Source organism: Staurois parvus, unplaced genomic scaffold (genome assembly GCF_062004578.1).
Source record: "Staurois parvus isolate SC_StPar_1 unplaced genomic scaffold, SC_StPar_1.0 ptg000251l, whole genome shotgun sequence".
In the NCBI taxonomy this organism is placed as follows: Eukaryota; Metazoa; Chordata; class Amphibia; order Anura; family Ranidae; genus Staurois; species Staurois parvus.
This window is the reverse complement of record NW_028318047.1, coordinates 3,989,979-4,010,629: the sequence shown is the minus strand read 5'-3', so window position 1 is coordinate 4,010,629 and position 20,651 is coordinate 3,989,979. Positions and strand designations below refer to the sequence as shown.

General features: G+C 39.2%; 1 protein-coding gene across 1 annotated transcript in view; it reads left to right on the top strand.

The window, feature by feature from the left end:
- Window positions 1–16,354: 16,354 nt before the first annotated feature.
- Window positions 16,355–20,651, top strand: part of PDE1A (phosphodiesterase 1A) — a 351,420-nt gene continuing 347,123 nt past the window's right edge. The window contains exon 1 of the mRNA XM_089680839.1: window positions 16,355–16,856. Coding sequence (XP_089536965.1) covers window positions 16,756–16,856 — 101 coding nt within the window. The 5' untranslated portion in view covers window positions 16,355–16,755. The remainder of the gene's footprint in view (window positions 16,857–20,651) is intronic.

The following is a 20,651-nucleotide window of genomic DNA, read 5'->3' as shown; positions in this document are numbered from 1 at the left end:
TTTAACCAATTCCAGTCCGGACACTTTTACCCCCTTCCTGCCCAGGCCAATTTTCAGCTCTCAGCGCTGTCACACTTTGAATGACAATTGCGCAGTAATGCAACACTGTACCCAAATGAATTTTTTAGCATTTTTTTGAGACAGATATTGCTTGAGGTGATTGTAGCCGTTTTAGTGCACTTGCGACAGAAACAATTGAGTACTGTCTGTGATACGTTTTTTATTTGCACTAACATACAATTTTGAGGACAAGCTTTCGAGGTAGGTCTCCTTCTTCAAGGTCCAAGCAGTACTATTACAATGTTTTAGCAGAATGTTAGAAGTTGGAGATGAGAAAAAAAAAAAGTAGAAAGAAACACAAGCCTAGGGTTAAACTAGAGAACCTTTACTAGAGATAAGATACAGCAAAGCAAAAGCAAAGACTGGGGGGGGGGGGGGGATAGAAAAATGATCACAGAGTCATAAACATGTTGGATAATGATTGAGGAATCCCATGTCCAAATTAAGGCCCTTATCTCCTGAGTCAAATAGAATTATCATTCTTAGTCGAAAAGTTTTTCTTTCCTGAATGGATTTGAAATTTCCTTTCAGAACTAAAACATTGAGGTCTCCCAAAGTGTGGTCCAGTTGTGCGTAATGGTGTCCCACAGGTGTGCATAACATCTTTATGTTCCTTGATGGTATGTCTGTGCAAATTCATCCTTGTTTTCAACTTCTGTCCTGTTTCGCCAACATAAGATCCTTTGCTGCATTTTCTGCACTGGCTAAGGTACGCAACATTACTAGAGGTGCAGCTGTATAAACTGGAGATATTGAAGATCCCTTTTGAATGTCTGACACTTTTTGATGGATTGATTTGGTTGCACAGTTTGCATAATTTCTTATTGTAGGGTTTGCTTCTATTATTTGTGACATTTTGATCATAAGGAAGTTTCCTACTGATTAGTTTATTTCTGAGGTTGGGGGGTTGTCTGAAAGCTAGTATTGGTGGTTGCTGGAATATTTCTTTCAGAGTTCCATCCTCTGTTATGATGGGTTGTAAATCTTTGATTATTTTTCTTATCCCTTCTAGTGCTGGGTTGTATGTGGTTACTAAAGGTACACGGTTGTTTGTTTTTTTCTCTTTGTACTGAAGCAGATTTTCTCTTCAGGTTCTCAAGGCTGTGTTTATGCCGGTGTTGATAGTTTTATCCTTGTAACCTTTCTTATGAAAGGAGTCTGCTAGTGTCCTGAAATGTGTATCTCTGTTTCTTGGGTCAGACTAATGGCCTGACTGTGTATGATGGCACGTTTCATGTGTTGGGGGTGGAAGCTAGAACTGTGGAGGTAGTTACATCTGTCAGTGGGTTTCCTGTATATTGAGGTGTGAAGCGTATCATCCCTGATGTATACTGTGTTGTCTAGGAAGTTGACGTGTGTGTTTGAGTATTCCATTTTTAGTTTGATTGATGGATAAAAAGTGTTGATCAATGAGTAAAATTGTTTTAGGTTTTCTTCACCTTCTGTCCATATGATGAAAATATCATTAATATAGCGATAGTATCTGTATGGTTTTTGTTCCATGCTGTTCAGGAATTTTTCCTCCAGGTCAGCCACAAATAGATTGGCATATTGGGGTGCCATTTTACTTCCCATCGCAGTACCCATACATTGAAGATAGATGTCTTTATTGAAGGCAAAGTAGTTGTGTGTGAGTATGAATTCAATGAGCTGTGTAACATCCTCAGCAGTGTATTTGTGGTTTGGTGAGGATGATAAGGATCTGTGACATGCAGCTAATCCATCTAATACACTTCTAGTGACTATGGATGTCATATCCCTGTATAGTCATATCCCTCACAAGGATGGATTAACTGCATGTCACAGATCCTTATCATCCTCACCAAACCACAAATACACCGAAGAGAGAAATCTGCTTCAGTACAAAGAGAAAAAAACAAACAACCATGTACCTTTAGTAACCACATACAACCCATCACTAGAAGGAATAAGAAAAATAATCAAAGATTTACAACCCATCATAACATAGGATGAACTCTGAAAGAAATATTCCATCATACACAGTCAGGCCATTAGATACCACCGAATATGTTCTGACCCAAGAGACATACATCTCGGGCACTAGCAGACACCTTCCATAAGAAAGGTTACAAGGATAAAACTATCAACAACAGCATAAACACAGATTTGAGAACCCGAAGAGAAAATCTGCTTCAGTACAAAGAGAAAAAAACAAATAACTGTGTACCTCTAGTAACCACATACAACCCAGCACTAGAAGGATAGAAGGAATAAGAAAAATAATCAAAGATTTACAACCCATCATAACAGAGGATGGAACTCTGAAAGAAATATTCCAACAACCACCAATACTAGCTTTCAGACAACCCCCCAACCTCAGAAATAAACTAATCAGTAGGAAACTTCCTTCTGATTATGATGTCACAAATAATGGAAGCAAACCCTGCAATAAGAAATGCTGCAAACTGTGCAACCAAATCAATCCATCAAAAAGTGTCAGAAACTCAAAAGGGATCTTCAATATCTCCAGTTTATACAGCTGCACCTCTAGTAATGTTGTGTACCTTATCCAGTGCAGAAAAAGCAGCAAAGGATCTTATGTTGGCGAAACAGGACAGAAGTTGAAAACAAGGATGAATTTGCACAGACATACCATCAAGGAACATAAAGAAGATAACTTTTGCACACCTGTGGGACACCATTTTGCACAACCAGACCACACTTTGGGAGACCTCAATGTTTTAGTTCTGAAAGGAAATTTCAAATCCATTCAGGAAAGAAAAACTTTTCGACTAAGAATGATAATTCTATTTGACTCAGGAGATAAGGGCCTTAATTTGGACATGGGATTCCTCAATCATTATCCAACATGTTTATTACTCTGTGATCGTTTTTCTATCCCCCCCCCCAGTCTTTGCTTTTGCTTTGCTGTATCTTATCTCTAGTAAAGGTTCTCTAGTTTAACCCTAGGCTTGTGTTTCTTTCTACTTTTTTTTTTTTTTTTTTCTCATCTCCAACTTCTAACATTCTGCTAAAACACTGTAATAGTACTGCTTGGACCTTGAAGAAGGGGACATACCCTGAAAGCTTGTCCTCAAAATTGTATGTTAGTGCAAATAAAAAATGTATCACAGACAGTACTCAATTGTTTTTCAGACAGATAAAACTTTATTTTGGTGGTATTTATTCACCACTGGGATTTTTATTTTTTTTGCTATATAAATTAAAAAGTCTAAAAAATTTTTAAAAAGTGCTTTTCTTATAAAATTTTGCAAATAAATAATCTTTCTTCATAAATCTTGGCCAAAATGTATTCAGCTATCTTTTTATTTAAAAAAATAACCCAAATTAGTTTTTTACCAAAAACTATAATTTTTCAAAAGGTTTTACTATTTTTTTTTTTACATTATTATTTTATTTAAATTTTTTTAACATACTGTCCCGCTAGCAGTACAGTGTCACCATAGTGACATTGTACTACTTGTGGGGGGTGATGAAGATTTTTTTTTTTTACACTGATTGCTTTTACACCCATAAAGGCTGTAAAAGCAGTCATTTATGTTTCTCTCTAGCTGCATTCTTGCAGCCATTGAGAAATACTGTGTGAGCTGTGGTGGGCACAGCTTGTCACATGATACAAGGCTGTTGTGAATAGCCTTGTACCATATGATCTCTGTGATAATTCACAGATTTCACTAGTAGTAAGCAATGATGTCAGAAGTGACATCTTGCTAATTACTATTCCTGTGATCACTGATTGGCCAATCAGTGATCACATGATCGGAACCTCACACAGAGGTCCCGTACAGTGATCGGTGTTCCGCTGTGCCCTCTGGACACAGTGGGCACAGGATTGCGGTGCCGTGCGCTCCCAGGCTAATATTGCTGGGGACCGTTTATAAACGGCAACCCGCCCCTGCACTGCTCCTGTCCGGCCATTTATATATGGGCTGGACCGGAAATGGATAAAGCAATAGGCTGTCTTAATACAACAGTACAATACAATACAAGTGCTAACAGCTGGATAGTGTGAATATATTATAGCGAGGATATTTACATCAAATTGATCCCTTTTACTTGTTTGACACGATTATGGGGAAGATTTACTAAAACTTGTGCACACAGAGTCTGGCATAGTTGTGCATTGTAACCAATCAGCTTCTAATTTCAGTTTGTTCAATTTTGCTTTGGAAATAAAACCTAGAAGCTGATTGGTTACTATAGAGCTATATACTATACTATACTATACTATACTATACTATACTATACAGCTATATATACTATAAGAGCTGCACCAGATTCTGTGTGCACCGGATTTAGTAAATCTCCCCCTGCATATTTATTTCAAATGAACCATTTAACTGTTGCCAAACAGGACAGAAGTTACAAACAAGGATGTAACCTTTTGTTATAAAATAAAGGCATATCTGCATATTAGAAAAAATATTTCTACAAGATTTGAGCATGCGTGGGCATCAGATTAAAAAAAAAGAGTGCACAATGTTGTGTAGCCTTATAATTTAGACCTTCGTTTATTATGCATGTTGTCCTTGTCTGCTCATCACCTTTAATTTCACTGTTATATGTGGAATTTCCCAGCCAGAGCTCAGCTGTGCATAGATTATTTGTGAAAGGCGACACAATGATAAACACAAACTACTCACACTGAATGCATGGCCCTGAATTGAAGACTATTCATGCTGTTGTCTTATTTTTGAGTTTGGATATATCAAGGGCATTTCTGGCATAAGAATCAGGACTTGTCCCATATATGTTACATATTTATTGGGTTCATTTATGTGTAAAGGTGGTGCCTATACGTAGGGCTATTTTACACAAGGGTAAGATGCAAAAATGCATGGTTTTGAGTTCAAATTCTCTCTTAAAGTGTTACTAAACCCACAACAGTAAAATCAGTCTGTATATGCAGTAAAGCATGCTTGTTATACTCACTGTGGAACCTAAGGGATTACTCCTTTGCATTGTGTAAAAAGGCTGTTTGATCCTGTCTTCTCTGCTCCTCCCCTTCTTCTACTGTCTCCAATCCATCTGCTGATAGAACAGAGCCTTGGGGGCAAGCTGCACATGCTCAGTTTGGTGTGTATTGCTAGAGAGGGTTTTTTTTCCTTGGGAGAGTGCATGCGATCAGCACAGGGCCAATCAGTGCTGTCCAGACAGAGGGTCAGGGGTCCTGCATTATCCTAGAGCTGAAAGAAAACTCCTCCTACAAACTTTAACCAGTGCTCTGCTGGATACTGCTAGAAGTCACAAGACTGCTTTAACTGCAGATGAGAAAAGGTATTTAGCAGTTTATATTTGCTAAAATAATTGCATTTCCATGTTGTGTGTACTGTGGGAGACCAGATATAGTGAATGCTGGGTCCTTGGTTTAGGAACACTTTAAGTCATGTGAGCAGGTATTTTCTGTTCGCGTGGTTGGATAAATGAAGTGATTATTCCCTCAATTTACTTTTTGAAGATTTTTTCTTGGGAGGGTGCATGTGAGCAGCACAGGGCAAACAGAGGGTCAGGGGTTAAGCAGTCTCATAGGACATACAAGGGGGAATAAAAAACTCCTCCTACAAGCGTTAACCAGTGCTCTGCTGGACACTGATAGAAATCACAAGACTGCTATATACTGCTGATGATAAAAGGTATTTAGCAGTTTATATTTACTAAAATAATTGCATTTCCATGTTCTGTGTACTGTGGGAGACCAGATATAGTGAATGCAGGGTCCTGGGTTTAGTAACACTTTAATTTACTGTCAGCTGGAGGTCCTATACAATGAAAGGGATTACAGCACATACTGTAGATGAGATGTTGCAGGAAATATTCTGGGCAGCTTGACGAAGGGTAAAGTGAACTAATTGCAGAAAACTGCTGCATGTTGAGTTTTTTTTTTTTTGCTCAATGCACACATATGCTGGGGAGTCTGGAGAAAGTCAGTAGATCTTTTAGTGGCCATCGTAAATGCTCACAAGGTGTCACATTTTACCATCTCTGTGACAAATTCTTTCCTCTTTCTCCTATATATCGATGTTCAGTAGCAAAATGCCGGTCTTTTCATATTTCCATCCTATGCGTGTCAGTCTGAAGAATCCCAAGGGTGTCAGAGCAATACCTATAGCAGTTTAGGGATCAGGAATAGGCAGGTTGGTGTGAGGTGTCTGAAAGCATGAAAGGTCTGGGTCTGATGTAAGATTAAACATATCTCTATGCTCGCCATGACCAAATGACTCCAGAGGCTGCTGGGAGGTTTCCAACCTCTTCATGGTATTTAGAGTTGTACAGATAAAAAACAATACTTTACAGTATGTCAAATATATACTTGCTTTACAAACAGAAGAAGAAAAATGGGACCCACTGGAACTTTTTATTTTGGAGAACATGGAGGAAGTTTAAAGTTGGCCATGCATTATACAATCTGATTATACAATCTTCTTTACATTTACTAAGAAGTACAAGGGCACACTTGTCTGAATACAAATGAAATAGATTGTTTAGATATGTCTTCATATTTCATCATTTATGTAAAACTTTAGGAGAACAGAGATTGTATTTTCAGGTTGTATAGTGTATGACTATCTTAAGCTGGCAATTAGATTTGTATGACCATAAACAACATACAGAATAACCATTTATATAATAATGAGCAACTTTTTGTCATTAAATTGGTAAGAAACATTCTCACTGGACAGTTTGTAACTGCACAAAATAGAGTGCAAATTGACCACATATTACAGTAATGGAGTGACTTAAAGTCTATCCAAAGCCAAAACATTTTTTTCTTTTGAAAATAATAGGAAAGGGTTGTATTCAGCGTTTTGGGTTTTTATTGCTGTTTTTGTCCCCAACTGGCATAATCCATTGTCATCTTTTGTCTTTGTTTTGGTGAACATTGTCTTTAGAACTAAGAGTGAGTGAAAATCCCATATCATCAGAAAAGGAACAGAGGGAAAATCTTCCAATGGGGATATTTATTCCAGTGACAACTGTCTAAGAGTAGCGTGTAAATCTTTCATATGTAACACAGATGCCAAAAACACAAAAATAAGAAAAGGGCTTTATCAATTGCTTACTTTATTCAACAGATTGTTTTAGATATTCTATAAATATGAGAGGTTTATGTGCGAAAATATGTGGTTACTTGGATTTGGGCAATAGGATATTTGTGGACAACATAGCTGGGGTGGGGACATTATTGGGAATGTAAATAAGGAGGAAATTTTATATTTTTAATTTTTTTCTTTGGCAAACACAACTTCTAATAAGTTTGTCAAATTTGTATAACTGCCCTGAGCCTTCTCTGCACTCATTTCACTATATGGTGTCTATGGTAAAATAGGATCAAATGCACTTTATTTTACAGAAAATATTGCTATTTATATATAAAGACAGTTATTATGCTGAAGATTTCACCCAAAATGTATTTGTGGTATGAAAGAATTTAACCTAAAGGAATATATATACTGTATATATTTGATACACTTCCATTTTATAATTTAGAGCTATTAAAAAATAACTTTTCACTTTCTGTCTGTAGTTGTTGTATTTTTCTAAAACTGCTAAAAAAACTTGTGTGGCTTGTTTGTGATATGCTATCTTGGAGACATTCTGTGCTAGCAAAAATCTAATTTTCCAAATATAATAGGCTCACTACTTTTTCCCAAAATTCTCATTGCAAGATTGCCTTGTTAAGGAGCTATGAAGATGGATCTTCCCATTCAGAAATCATTTTGAGAAAGCACATAATGAAACCGGAAAACATTCTTGAAAAATATGTAGTTCAACAAGATGAAACTTTTTTCTCAACAAAAGTGGAGTTACACTTAAAGTTAGTGTAATTTCTTTATTTTGATATTTGGCACTTTTTTGATTTTGCTGATTTCATCACTGGATGTCTCACCAGTCTGTCTGCCTTTTAAAGTTACTCCAGCATCTTCAAACGTCAAACTTTCATGAACTGGAAAATAGTGCCAATTAAGCAAATAATTCTAAACAGATCCCTAAGTTCCATTAGGGAAGAAACTGATGCCAATGGTGGACATATACACTCATGGGCCACTTTATTATGTACACCTTGCTAGTACCAGATTGGACCTCCTTTTGGCTTCAGAACTGCCTTAATTCTTCATGGCATAGATTCAACAACGTGTTGGAAACATTCCTCAGACATTTTGGTCCATATTGACATGATAGCATCACGCAGTCGCTGCAAATATGTCTGCTGCACATCTATGATGCGAACCTCCTGTTCCACCTCATTCCAAAGGTGCTCCATTTTATTGAGATCTGGTGACTGTGGAGGCCATTGGAGTACAGTGAGATCATTGTCATGTTCAAGAAACCATTTGGAGATGATTTGAGCTTTGTGACATAGTGCATTATCCTGCTGGAAGTAGCCATCAGAAGATGGGGACACTGTAGTCATAAAGGGATGGACATGGTCAGCAACAATACTCCATGGCATTTAAACAATGCTCAGTTGGTACTAAGGGACCCAAAGTATCCCCCACACCATTGCACCACCACCATCAGCCTGAACTGTTGATACAAGGCAAGATGAATCCATGCTTTCATGTTGTTTACACCATATTCTGACCCTACCATCTGAATGTTGCAGCTGAAATTGAGACTCATCAGACCAGGCAACATTTTTCCAAACTTCTATTGTGCAATTTTGGTGAGCCAGTGTGAATTGTACCTTCCGTTTCCTGATCTTAGCTGACAGGAGTGGCACTTGGTGTGGTCTTCTGCTGCTGTAGCCCATCTGCTTTAAGTTTCGATGTGTTGTGCATTCAGAGATGGTATTCTGCATACCTTGGTTGTAATAAGTGATTGTTTGAGTTACTGTTGCCTTTCTATTATCTCAAAGCAGTCTTCCCATTCTCCTCTGACCTCTGACATCAACAAGGAATTTTCGTACATACAACTGCTGCTCACTGAATATTTTCAATATTTGTGTGTGAAAATCACAGTAGATGAGCAGTTTTTGAAATACTCAGACTAGCCCATCGGGGCACAACAACCATGCCACGTTCAAAGTCACTTAAATCCCCTTTTTTACCCATTCTGATGCTCGGTTTGAACTTCATCATGTAGTCTTCACCATGTCTAGATGCCTAAATGCATTGAGTTGCTGCCATGTGATTGGCTGATTAGCACTTTGTGTTACCAAGCAATTGAACAGATGTACCTAAAAATATTGAAATATTATATATTGGCATTACATGTAAATGGGAAATTGGGAATATATCATACATACAAACATGGGCTGCAATAGACTAGATACCTTTGCAAATACCATTAAAATTACTGTAACTGAAGAACTTTAAATCATTGTAGACCGGAAGCACAATGTCAACCTTACATAAACAACATTCCAGGTATATACCTTTATGTATCTGTGGTTGGAGATTGTTGTTTTTATGTGTGCAATTTGGTCAGACATAGTTTGGTTATTCAACGGTAGGGCTGTGTGGTTCCGACCATATTCTGGTCTCTAGAAAATATATTATTTGTCACTGCAGTGTACAACTCTGTAACTGAAATTCAGTTTAAAACCCTCTCCCTTGAATAAAATCATAGATATTCCTGCTTAATATGGTAAATCTTTTTTTTTTTACTTTCTACTTTAATTAAAAGAAAAATGTAAAGACATCTGTTGTTTGACTGTCAATTTGACATTTTCATCTGGAGAAATTCAAAGAGACTCTGTTGCTTTAGGGAAAAAAAAGAGACCTGCCTGTAAAGAAAGTGATTAATACTTACCTTTTCCACTTCCTGCGTGTTCACTTTGTTGTCCTTAACATACAGGCTTACTGAAGAATCACACGTACTACTTGGACTTTTAAATGCCTGGTCTCCTTCTGCAGGTTCTTACCTTGCTACAAATTTTGAGAATGACTTGCTGCACTGTAACTGCAAAGCCAGTGAGTGTCACATACCTGACCGTGGAGCTCGAGATAACGAGGGTGGCCTCTTGCTCATGTCCAAGCACCTCTGGTAGTGGAGACAGGGAATGCTAGGGCAGTGGAAGAGTGCAGGTGCCAGGAAGTTGTGGTAGTGGACTGAAGTTTGGCAGCACGGTAACCCTTCCAATGGTAGTATGGAGGCTGGTCACAAGTCTTGTTCAGCAGCAGCCAGGCAGACAGGTGCAGGGTCAGGATCAAGTTCAAGGTCAGAAACAGGCAGAAGTCGGTAACGTGCTGGCAGTGAGGTACCAAGTCAGGAAGCAGAGACGTAGTCAGGAATCCAAGCCGAGGTCAGTAACACAAGTGAGCAGGAGACATAACAGGTAGGGGTGATCCAAGAGAGGTGTCAGATGAAGTCAGGTCAGGAACAAGGTTGGCAGACTTTCAAGAACCAGGAACACAGGAACTGGAGCTGTAGACAATCCAGCACTGAAGCCAGGCAGACTCTCAGTTTAAATAGGCTGCTGGGCGCCATGAACTGTGGATGATTGCGCACACTTATGTGTGCATGCATGTGCTTGCACATATGCGTCAATGCTCATCCGTGTGCGCATTCTAGTCCTTGCTTGTCTTGTTAGACTTCTATGTAAGTGATTCCACACGTGCACATAAAAATGAGCACCTGCTGCACAGAAATTAGCATCTGCTGTTCAAGATTCCTGACAGTGAGGGTTTTTTTTCCAATATATACAAGCAAGTCTGTAGTCTCATTTTAAAGATAGGATGACGGAGCTCCTTCTAGGACCATTCAACCTGAGAAGTAAACCTGTGCTTTGTTCCATGCAGGACAAGAAGGTGGTTTATTTTAATTTAGATCTCCCTAACAGCATACACATACCTTTCTGTCAATCCTTAATTGCCCCATTCAGTCACTGGGAGTAAAGAAAAAGCTTATGTAAGTCACTGGAGTTGTAGCTTACATGAGGCTATGAAATTCCTGTTTGACAGTACAGATTGGACAAGCACTATCACATGGATTGAATCACACTCCTAAATACCAGAAGTACCAGGAATTTTCCTTAGCTTGTGACACTGAATGAAACAGAGAGAGAGTGAATTGAAGGTTGGTAGGTAAATTGGGATTTAAAGCAACTCCGTTGCTTTGCTCTAAAGTGCAGCTTTGCTTTAAGGCAGATAGCTACTATCAAAATAATACATTGGCTCTTCATGCTGAAGGTTGGGTACAGGGTTTACATGGAAATCCTGAAGAAATATCCATAAAGTAAATAGAAATATGTTGAAAGGCCAAGGTTCTGCAAAGGTTGTAGTACAATGCTGTAAGATACTGTTGTGACATGCAAAAAAGATCATTAACTTTATTCTTACACTTGGCATCTTATTGTTCTTGTTCTATCCTATGATAGTCTTGGCAGTTATAAAATGATTCCACCAGGGCAAGGCATATGGAAATTTTATTTCATGCCTTTTAAGTGAGTGCAGTGTTGGAGCTTAAGGAAGTCCAAACAATTATTAAATGAACAACCTTTTAGTCCTTTAACAGAATGCAGAATCCCTTGTTTAAGAGGTCACATAACTACTTACTTGGGTGGATAAATAGTACAGACTAGATATATGAGGAATTAAATAAATTGTAGAATACTCATCTCTGAAGCTCCAGTGGAAGCCATAAGTATCTAACAGCATGCAATTTTGAATAGGCTAAGCCAGGGGTGGGCAACTGTGGCCCTCCAGCTGTTGTAGAACTACAAGTCCCATGAGGAATTGCAAATCTGACAGTTACAGGCATGACTCCCAAAGGCAGAGGCATGATGGGACTTGTAGTTCACCAACAGCTGGTGGGCCACAGTTGCCCATCCCAGGGCTAAGCCAAATTATTCTAATATTATTCCAGGATTCTCTATGAAATCTTGACAGTATGTCCCAAAGAGCTTGTCAAATGTACCCTGGGTCCTCTCCTCTGTTTCCAGAAGTGTGGTCAAGTCGGAACAGTCTTACTTGTGTGGTGGACATGCCCCAAAGTTAGACGTTTCTGGATACGAGTTCATTCCCTTATTTCTTCTGTAACCATGATAGATATTGCAAAGAATGCTCGGGCCACGCTTCTTTTTTTTTTCCAAAAACAATTTTATTGAGAAAAGAGGCACAATGATAACATATACAGGTTACATTCAGATCATGTAAAAAACTCAGTAAATGCCCGTATCCCCTGATGGGATATACATCTCAAGCACACATAGTTTCATCAATTAACACTGCTTGAATTAGGAATATACAAAAAAAACATGCTCCAAACCAAAAACCAAGACAGAGAATGAAGTGAACATAACAATTGGGTACAGAAATCAGCCAATCCTCATATGTTCCCTTTAAATAAAGAATGCAATGCAATACACAGTGAGAGGATGGTCATAGCAGTGGATAGTTGGATGTCCACCCCTGGAGGTGGAGACTGAAGAGCTGTAGTTGTACCTGTGGGTCTGCTGGTAATCGAAGTTCACCCAAACTCAGAGAAATGGAAAGGTAATGTTGAGAATGTAGGACAGAGCAAAGGAGGAGAAAGGGGGAGAGAAAAAGAGAGACAAGAAGAGAGAGAGAGAGAAAATAAAGGGGGGTGTGGTGGGGGGAGGGATAGGGATAGGGAGAAAAGGGGGGTCAGCTGCAACTTCTCCGGGTCAAACGGTTCAAGATAATCTGAGTAACAGTCAGTGGTCCCATATAGCAATCTAAGTAAGCATGCGTAGTAGTCTAATATATAGGTCAGTCTCAGCAATATTTGGGCCGTAATATTCGGTCTCAGTCAGGTAGGGTGTACATTATATGCATGACACCTGAGATACGTATTCCTATTGGTTATCGAGTCATTTTCAAGTGGGGGAAGGGGTGGAGTCATACAGCAGTTGGTGATAAGCAGCTGTTGTTTTAAAATGACTCCAACATGCCCGCGTCTTTCTGAATCTCTCGGGGCAATCTTTTGCTACAGAGATGAGTTTCTCCATTTCCACAACTTTGTTTATGCGAGCAAACCATTCCCGGACTGAGCGGATGTGTTGAGCGCCAGCGGATTGGGATACACTGTTTTGCCACATTCACCATATGCATAGTGAGTGATTTGCAGTATGTTTTATAGGTGAGTGAGGAGTGGTGGAGTAAGAATTGTGCAGGAGATAGGACTAGGGAGTAAGTTTTTACTTGAGCAATTATTGATTGAATTTTGTTCCAGAATGGTTGGAGCATTGGGCAGTCCCACCATATGTGTAGAAGTGTACCAGACCCTTGGCAGCATCTCCAACAGGAGTTGGGGATGCTAGGATCAAATCTGTGGAGTAAAGATGGAACTCTATACCATCTTGAGTACAGTTTGTAATTGTTTTCTTGGGTCGAAACTCACAAGGAACCTTTGTGTTCGGGCCAAGCTTCTTAACAAGCCTGTCAAAATTTTCCCTAAAAAACATCCACATTTAATTTGTTTTAGCTGTGGCTAAGATAGCAATTGCCACGACTTGGAAGAGCTCAGTGGTTGACTTTTCTTTGTAAAAATGCAAACCTACTTGGATCATTATTAGTGAAAGCATTATTAGTACACTTCGAAACAAGCAATCACTGTTTGTCAAAATTTGAAGCTCTTGGCTGTCTTACTTCCATCTTCCATCTGAACAGTGGTGGATTGGTGGTTGGGTGGATGTGAGCCCCTGGTTAGATACCATTTTTCTACTCCCTCTTTCCTCTTCCCCCCATCTTTTTCTATACTCTTTTTCTGATCTCCTTATGTTTTGCATTTTTTTACTCAGTTGTACTCTGATAGTCCCCCATTTTTTCTTAATCAGTTTTAAAATGTGTGACATGGTGCTTATACAAGTATTGTTCTTTTGGAAGGACCATATACTCATATCCCTATGATGTCTCGAGGATTTTACCTTGGGCTGTTTCCCTTCTCCTTCTTAGATGTGGAAGTGAGTGGGTGCTGTATTAGAATTTGGTTAGATGGTTACATACAGTATTTATAGGATCTTGCTTTAAGCTCTCCTTTGTTTACTTGACCCCTGATGGGGATTAACACTGTAAATGATGTCTACCTTTAGATCTGAATTTCACACGCATTGTGTTTGATTTAGCTGTAGCTGTGTATTGAAAGACACTTAGCTTTCAAGAAACTTCTTTGAATCTTTATTTTTTTTTGTACACCTGTACACTCTGTATTTACTCTTTTTGGTAAAAACCAGTAAAAAAATTTGCAATTGAAATCTTGACAGAATTTATTTTAGGCTTGCATCTTCTTATCGACTTCCCTTTTCATGGAACTTGACTACTTAAAAGCTGAGTATTAGAGAAGTGGTCGCATACACAAGCAGACTTCCTGCAAAGTATTACCTGAATACATATTCTTGTAGCTAAGTGCAAAAGACAAAGCAATAAGGAGTAATGTGCTTTGTAATATCCAGCATTTGAAGTTATTGGACTAATGGCTCTGACTGTAATTCCAATAGGTTCTGCTTAGTGTAAACCCAGCAAATGGATATATTGGGCTAATGGCTGACTGTAACAAACAGGTGCTGCTCTGTATAAAGCCAGCCCATGGACAAATTTGGCTAATGGCTGAACACTGAATGGAAAGCATTTTAAAAGGACAATGATTAATTTCACACCACTCTATAAAATGGAATTCACTGTCCTCAAACTGAAACGAAACTCCAGATGAACAGCTAAATACATATATGAAACATGTATATGGGAGGAAGTTGTTTTACCTGTTAAAGGAGTAATATTTCAGTCCATTCAGTCCTATGATTATTACAGCTCTGTCACTCAATGCATCCCTGTCCAGCAGGGCAAAAAAACAGATTTTTCTCTGCTGCAGTTAGGTAGCACATACATATCTTACCCTCCCCAGTCTGTGGCTGGACTGTGAAAGGAGAAGCAGCAGACTGATGAGCTCATCTAACTGTCATTCTCTTTTCTCCTTCTATCAACAATGTGTAATTACAAATTAATGAATGTAAAGCAGCATTAAATGGTGTCCTATAGAGCTGCCTGGTGTTCAGCCTTAATTTCTACTACTTTTTTTGCTAGTTATCTAGAAAGCACCAGAGTATACTCCCAATAAATAGGTAAACATAAAAGCATTACTATACAGAGACAACAAATGTATTCTTTATTTTCCCATGTGCTTATACCAATGACATACTCCACAGCGCTTTACAGAGCACATTTTTCTACACTCCCGTCAGGCTCGCAAACTCCAATCTCTACAAGAGTCAAGAGACATTGACACACCTCTAGGAATCAGTTTAGTTAAACATAATTAATTATTGTATATCAGTAGAAATGTGAAATGGAGAAGTAAACTGACCCTGGGGTGTGTGAATTACAAAACCATGTACTGTAGATAGGATTCTGGTTGTAACTGAACCCAAGACCCTGTGGAGCTTCCAAGCAGATATAAAGGGAACCCTTCTTGCAGTCTATTGTGAGCTGACGCTTAGGAGGGGGGGTTATTTACTAAGAACAAATAGATGGTTCATTTTGCAAGGGAAGTTGCTCTTTGCAAGGGTATTTTCCCCAAAGTTTAGCAAATGAGGTGAAGCTCTGCTGACCACTGTCATCCAATCACATGCAAGCAAAAATGTCTTTTTTTTTAACATGATTGGGTATTCTTTGCAAAATTACACTTCACCACATTCACTAAGCTTTGGGGGAAATTCTCTTGCAATATGCAGCTTCCCTTGCTGAGTGAACTGCCTATTTGTTAGTCCTTTGATTAAGTGCTTCTAGAAGCTTACACTGTAAGAGCCTTTTTCATGTAAAGATTTGGGGTTTCCTAGGAACGCTTGAATACCTTCTTTTTAAAGCTGTTTTTCTTTCCTATAGAAATCAGGTGCAAAATAAAAGCAAAATCTTGGCAGCATTAGGGTGTAATTCCAAAGCAGTTCTGACTCATGCCATCTTGTTTAGCCTGAAATGTTTGCTATTCTCTCTCTCACTGCGTGACCTAAAGGGTTTCAGGAATAAGTGATGTAGAGTGTGTGTTGCAGCTGCTACAGTCATCAGTGGTGTAAGTGACATTTACCTACTGTGTGGAGTTGCTAAAAGGGGATAAATAATCATGAAATGATTTTCTGGACCAGATGATACAAGCTCCTTGAACTACATCCTACCCACAAAGACCAATGATCTATCTGTTTGAGAGCTGTGCTAATGCTCAGATTAAACCTTTAACTGATTTCTGCAGATCTGTGGGAGAATATGAGCTTTTTTATCCTGCCTTGGAGATTTTGTAATTTTAGTTCATGCATGGTATTTTTCTTGTTTTTTTTCTTCTTTCTGTATTTCTGTCTTGGTGCTTTTTTTATTTGCTACTGCAAATCTGTCTCTTGCGGAGAGCTTAAGTAATTCTCCTTTATTCTAAATGACAATGAATCCTTGGATATTGCAAAGTGCTTTTGTGCTTCGGTGCACACAACTGTAAAACTCAGCGGCATGTGGGAAGAGCTTGAACGTACAGGCAGGCAGTGGTATACTTAACCATCTTACATGTACTGATTCTACTTATCAGAGCAAGAGGATACTTTAAACTGCTGAAATCCAAAGGAAACAGAACTGGGATTTTTCCATTAAGTTGAAGTCTTACAAAAAAAGAGCTTTCTCCTTCACTCTTTACACATTTTATGATCTAGGTTCTTTTTTGATCTACTATTACATTTTTACATGCATTGGGTTAGTGGATTGCAATGGACTAAGGAATGCTTTTACTTGGTGGGACTTATAGTCAATGTGACTGTTACGCCATAAAACACTTACAATGGATTCTACGACCTCAGAAGACTCAGAGCAGAAATATACTTCTTGCAAATTAAAAAAGAAGGAATCGAATGATAAAATGGTTCAGCGTTTGCAGGGGATGTAAGTATGATACGCTCCACAGTTATTTATCTTAAGTGATCTGTTCAGCATCATCACTACAGTGCATTAGAGGCAGAGTACTCACTGCTGTACTTGAAGTGTTGCTGACTTACTATATGGTTTTAATGTCAGAGCTAGCTAGAAGATAACATTGTGGTTTCCTTAAACTATTTTCTAAAATAAAATGAGAGCTGTGAAAGTGTCCTGTGTTAAAGTATGGTTCTGTATAGCTTTAGCATTTCCAGCTAAGTGAAAGGATGTCACGCTTTGGCTCATTGCTGTTTTCATGACTAATGGGTTGGGTTAGACTAGTGTTTTTTGTTGGTTAAGTTGGAATTCTATTTTATACCACATTGTTTTTAAACAACTCAAAACTACCAAAACACTGTACTGTAATCTATATGTTCTCATAAAATAAAATGGGATATAGGATGAATTATATGCTATAGTATTGGTATTGTTATCTAAAGTCTTGGAGTCTTTTCTGGTTAAAAGTCAGGTATTTTCCATATGATCTTTTTCATGACCAGGGTACTAATTTATTCATGTGAGAAGTCATATCATAAGTGTTTATGTGGTTCCCAGCAGCCGTCCAAACTCTCAGGAAGTAGGATGAACAGAATGAGCCTTAATTACTTAGCAAAAATGTAAATAGAAAATGCCTCCAACATACAGAACTCAAACTTACTTTGTCTAACTTAAGCATGGCTTGTGCATTGTTTTTCTCTTTTTAGAAGAAACCAGTTCATTGCCCATGCAGAGCACCAGGAGTGGAATACCTGTGTGAACCCCAAGATGCAGCACTTGTGCAGGGCTGAAGGCTCTCTTCCTACATACATGTTACAGTGCTAGGTGCCTTAAAAGAGAAGTTGAGGAATTTTTTTATAGAAATCATACTTACCTAGGTAGATGCAGCATCGGTCCGATGCTTTATCTATCTGTCGCCAGCTCTAAGACTGAGAAGTGAGTGATCAGACACTGATGATCACTCAGTTCTCAGTGCTCCATGAGCAGAGAGCTGGTGACTGTCAGTCACCGCTGTCTGCTCTGCTGCTCCAGCACTCACTGGAGCGCTGGGCTGCTGAAGAGGCAGGAGGGAATCGCTGAGAGGCTGAGCCAGGTGCCCATCCAGGGATCTGGGTGGATCCTGACTTAAAATTTAGGATCTTTCCCCAGCATGGACCGCTGAGCAACGCCAGTCGACAGGGGACTTTAGCCCGCTGTCAGCTGTTAACGGGTCACAGGAGTGCAGAATGAACTGTACTCCTGTGATCCACAGGAGAACTACAGCTAAACTAGTTTTGGCTGTACTTCTCCTTTAATGGTCAATTGCTAAGCACCAGCATTGTCACGTGGGAAAAAGGGGAGTGAGTTGAATGTCGCCCCATAACCAGAAGTACTGGATATTTTTATTCTATCTCAGTGATTGTACCGAGCATCATGGGAAAAGCTCTGGTTTACTTTAAGTTTTCTGAATCTCTTTTATACATAGCTGTCTCTATTTTTAATTTGAATCACACTTAAAGTGGTTGTAAACCTCAGACATGAAATATGAACAAAGCATATTCCTCTATAGTGTGTACCTGTCTCAATTAGGAGCACTGTCATTTCTGTCTCCTGCCTTGTTACTCTGCTGAGTCACTTCTGACAAGTTTTCCTGACACCAAGTGAAAAATAGTGACAAGGAAGGGACTTCCAGCAGATTGACATCCTCAGGTCTGTTCCTGTGAGCTGTGTGGAGGGGAGTATGTCTCATCCTTCCAATCAGCTCTCAGAGCTCTTCTTATTGATCTCTGCACAGTGTAACTTCAGCTCCCCACCTCCTTTTTTTCTAAACTCTCAGACAAGCTTTATAAATTCAGCACTTTGAATGGATGTAGAGAAGAGAGGACTGCAGATAGACAGGTACAGCTTATGTAGGATTTGACTCACCTCTGTGTATCACCTGATGCCAGTCACTACACTGGGTATATGTAAGAGTTCACAAACACTTTAAAGAAGATGCTGTTATTCTTTAACCACCTCCCGCCCGCCATATAGTAATATGATGGGCGCAAGGTGGTTCTCTCGTTCTGGAAGGACGTCATATGATGTCCTCCCATTCTCACTGCGCATGCGCGGCTCAGGGAGCGCGCAGCACGGCGATTGGTGGTGCGCTGTGTCCCTCGGACACAGCGGATCACCGATCATGGAAAGAGCCAAAGATGTCAGCTCGGTCATGTGATCAGCTGTGTCCAATCACAGCTGATCACATGTAAACAGGGAAATGCCAGTTATCGGCATTTCTCTCCTCTCGAGCTGTAACGCTAGGGTATGGCTAGGATGTCAATTGCCCTGCAATAGCAGTCCATAAAGCAACTTCTGGCAACTGCTTCCCCTCTGGTACTTGCCCAACTACCAGTCTCATTGAAATCTTTACTCACAGGGGTTTGTTTACTAAAGCTGGTTAACTCAGAATTTCATGCACCTGTGTATGGTAACCAATCAGCTTCTAACCTCAGCTTGTTCAATTAGGCTTTAGCAATAAAAATTGGAAGTTGATTGGTTTCTTTGCAGAAGTGCATAAGATTCTTAGTGAACTAGCTTTATTAAGTAAACCCCACAGTGTCCCAGGAGTTGTCTGCTCCCCAACATCCTCAGGCAAATCTTTTGTGAAGGAAATAAGGCTCCCTTGTTCAGTCCAGGACTCAGAGACAGTGCCCTTCAGCAAGGGTAGTTCTCTGGCAATTATTTTAGGCTCTCAGCCCAAAGACAGCTGACACTCAAGCAGAAATCTCTTGTCTCTCTTGCTATCCCCTAGGGGCAACAGCCTCCTAGGATACAGGGACCCTCCCTGATGAGGAGAATAATCTCCGCAGCCTTCCTGCACATTTATCAGCTCTCCAGCCACCTTCTGGATGGCCCGTCCAGGGATTAGTCAGGTCATGGTAAATATTCAGCTGATCATTTGAATCTCCCTCCCCATGCCCTGGAAGCTTCTTCCAGAGGCAGGGGGAAGCAATCATACTTTCAGCTCAGGAATCCTGATTAGACCAACCGATCAACAACCACTCCACTCACTACAGTGAAGCCTAAAACTAAATTTACCTACCAGCCTAACTAGGAGGGCACAACACATGATTCTGCATATATTTAAAATGTACTTCAAATGTATTTGGTGCATGTATTTTGACATTTGTGTGTATGAGACCTTAATCATTTAAAGAAAACATCAGGCCTGATGACCACACATTTCTAAGGAAAAACTATTTTTTCCCTCACAGCAGCCTGATTTTTCCCCCTTTTCATAATGCTGAATTAAAGCAAGAGATGATGCTCTGGGAGGCATGAAAAGTAGGATAATTGTTCTGAAATCAGTTTTTTTACACTTTTTTTCTACCATTTTTGAGAATCCCAGTGCTACTTCTTGTCTAAACTGTTGGCAAAATTTTCTTTCTTCCACATAGAACTGATAACCTTATGTCCTTCTCTTGGGATAAAAACATACTCCTTTATGTAGACCATGGATTTATATGATTACATAATAATTAGGTCACTTTTAAATAATTATTATACAATCAGAGTTTAATCTGTATTTTTAAATGGGACCTCCCATCATTTGTTTCACTGCCTTTTTATCTTACCAAATCTCTTATGCCTTCCACAGTGCACTATACTACTAGTGCAACAAGTGTTTTATATAGGATCAATACTATACTTGCAATTCCCTTTTTATACACTCAAATATTTAATTTGCTTTTACAGCTCCTGCTTTGCATTGAGCACCATTGCCTAATTTACTGACAAGTAATTTCT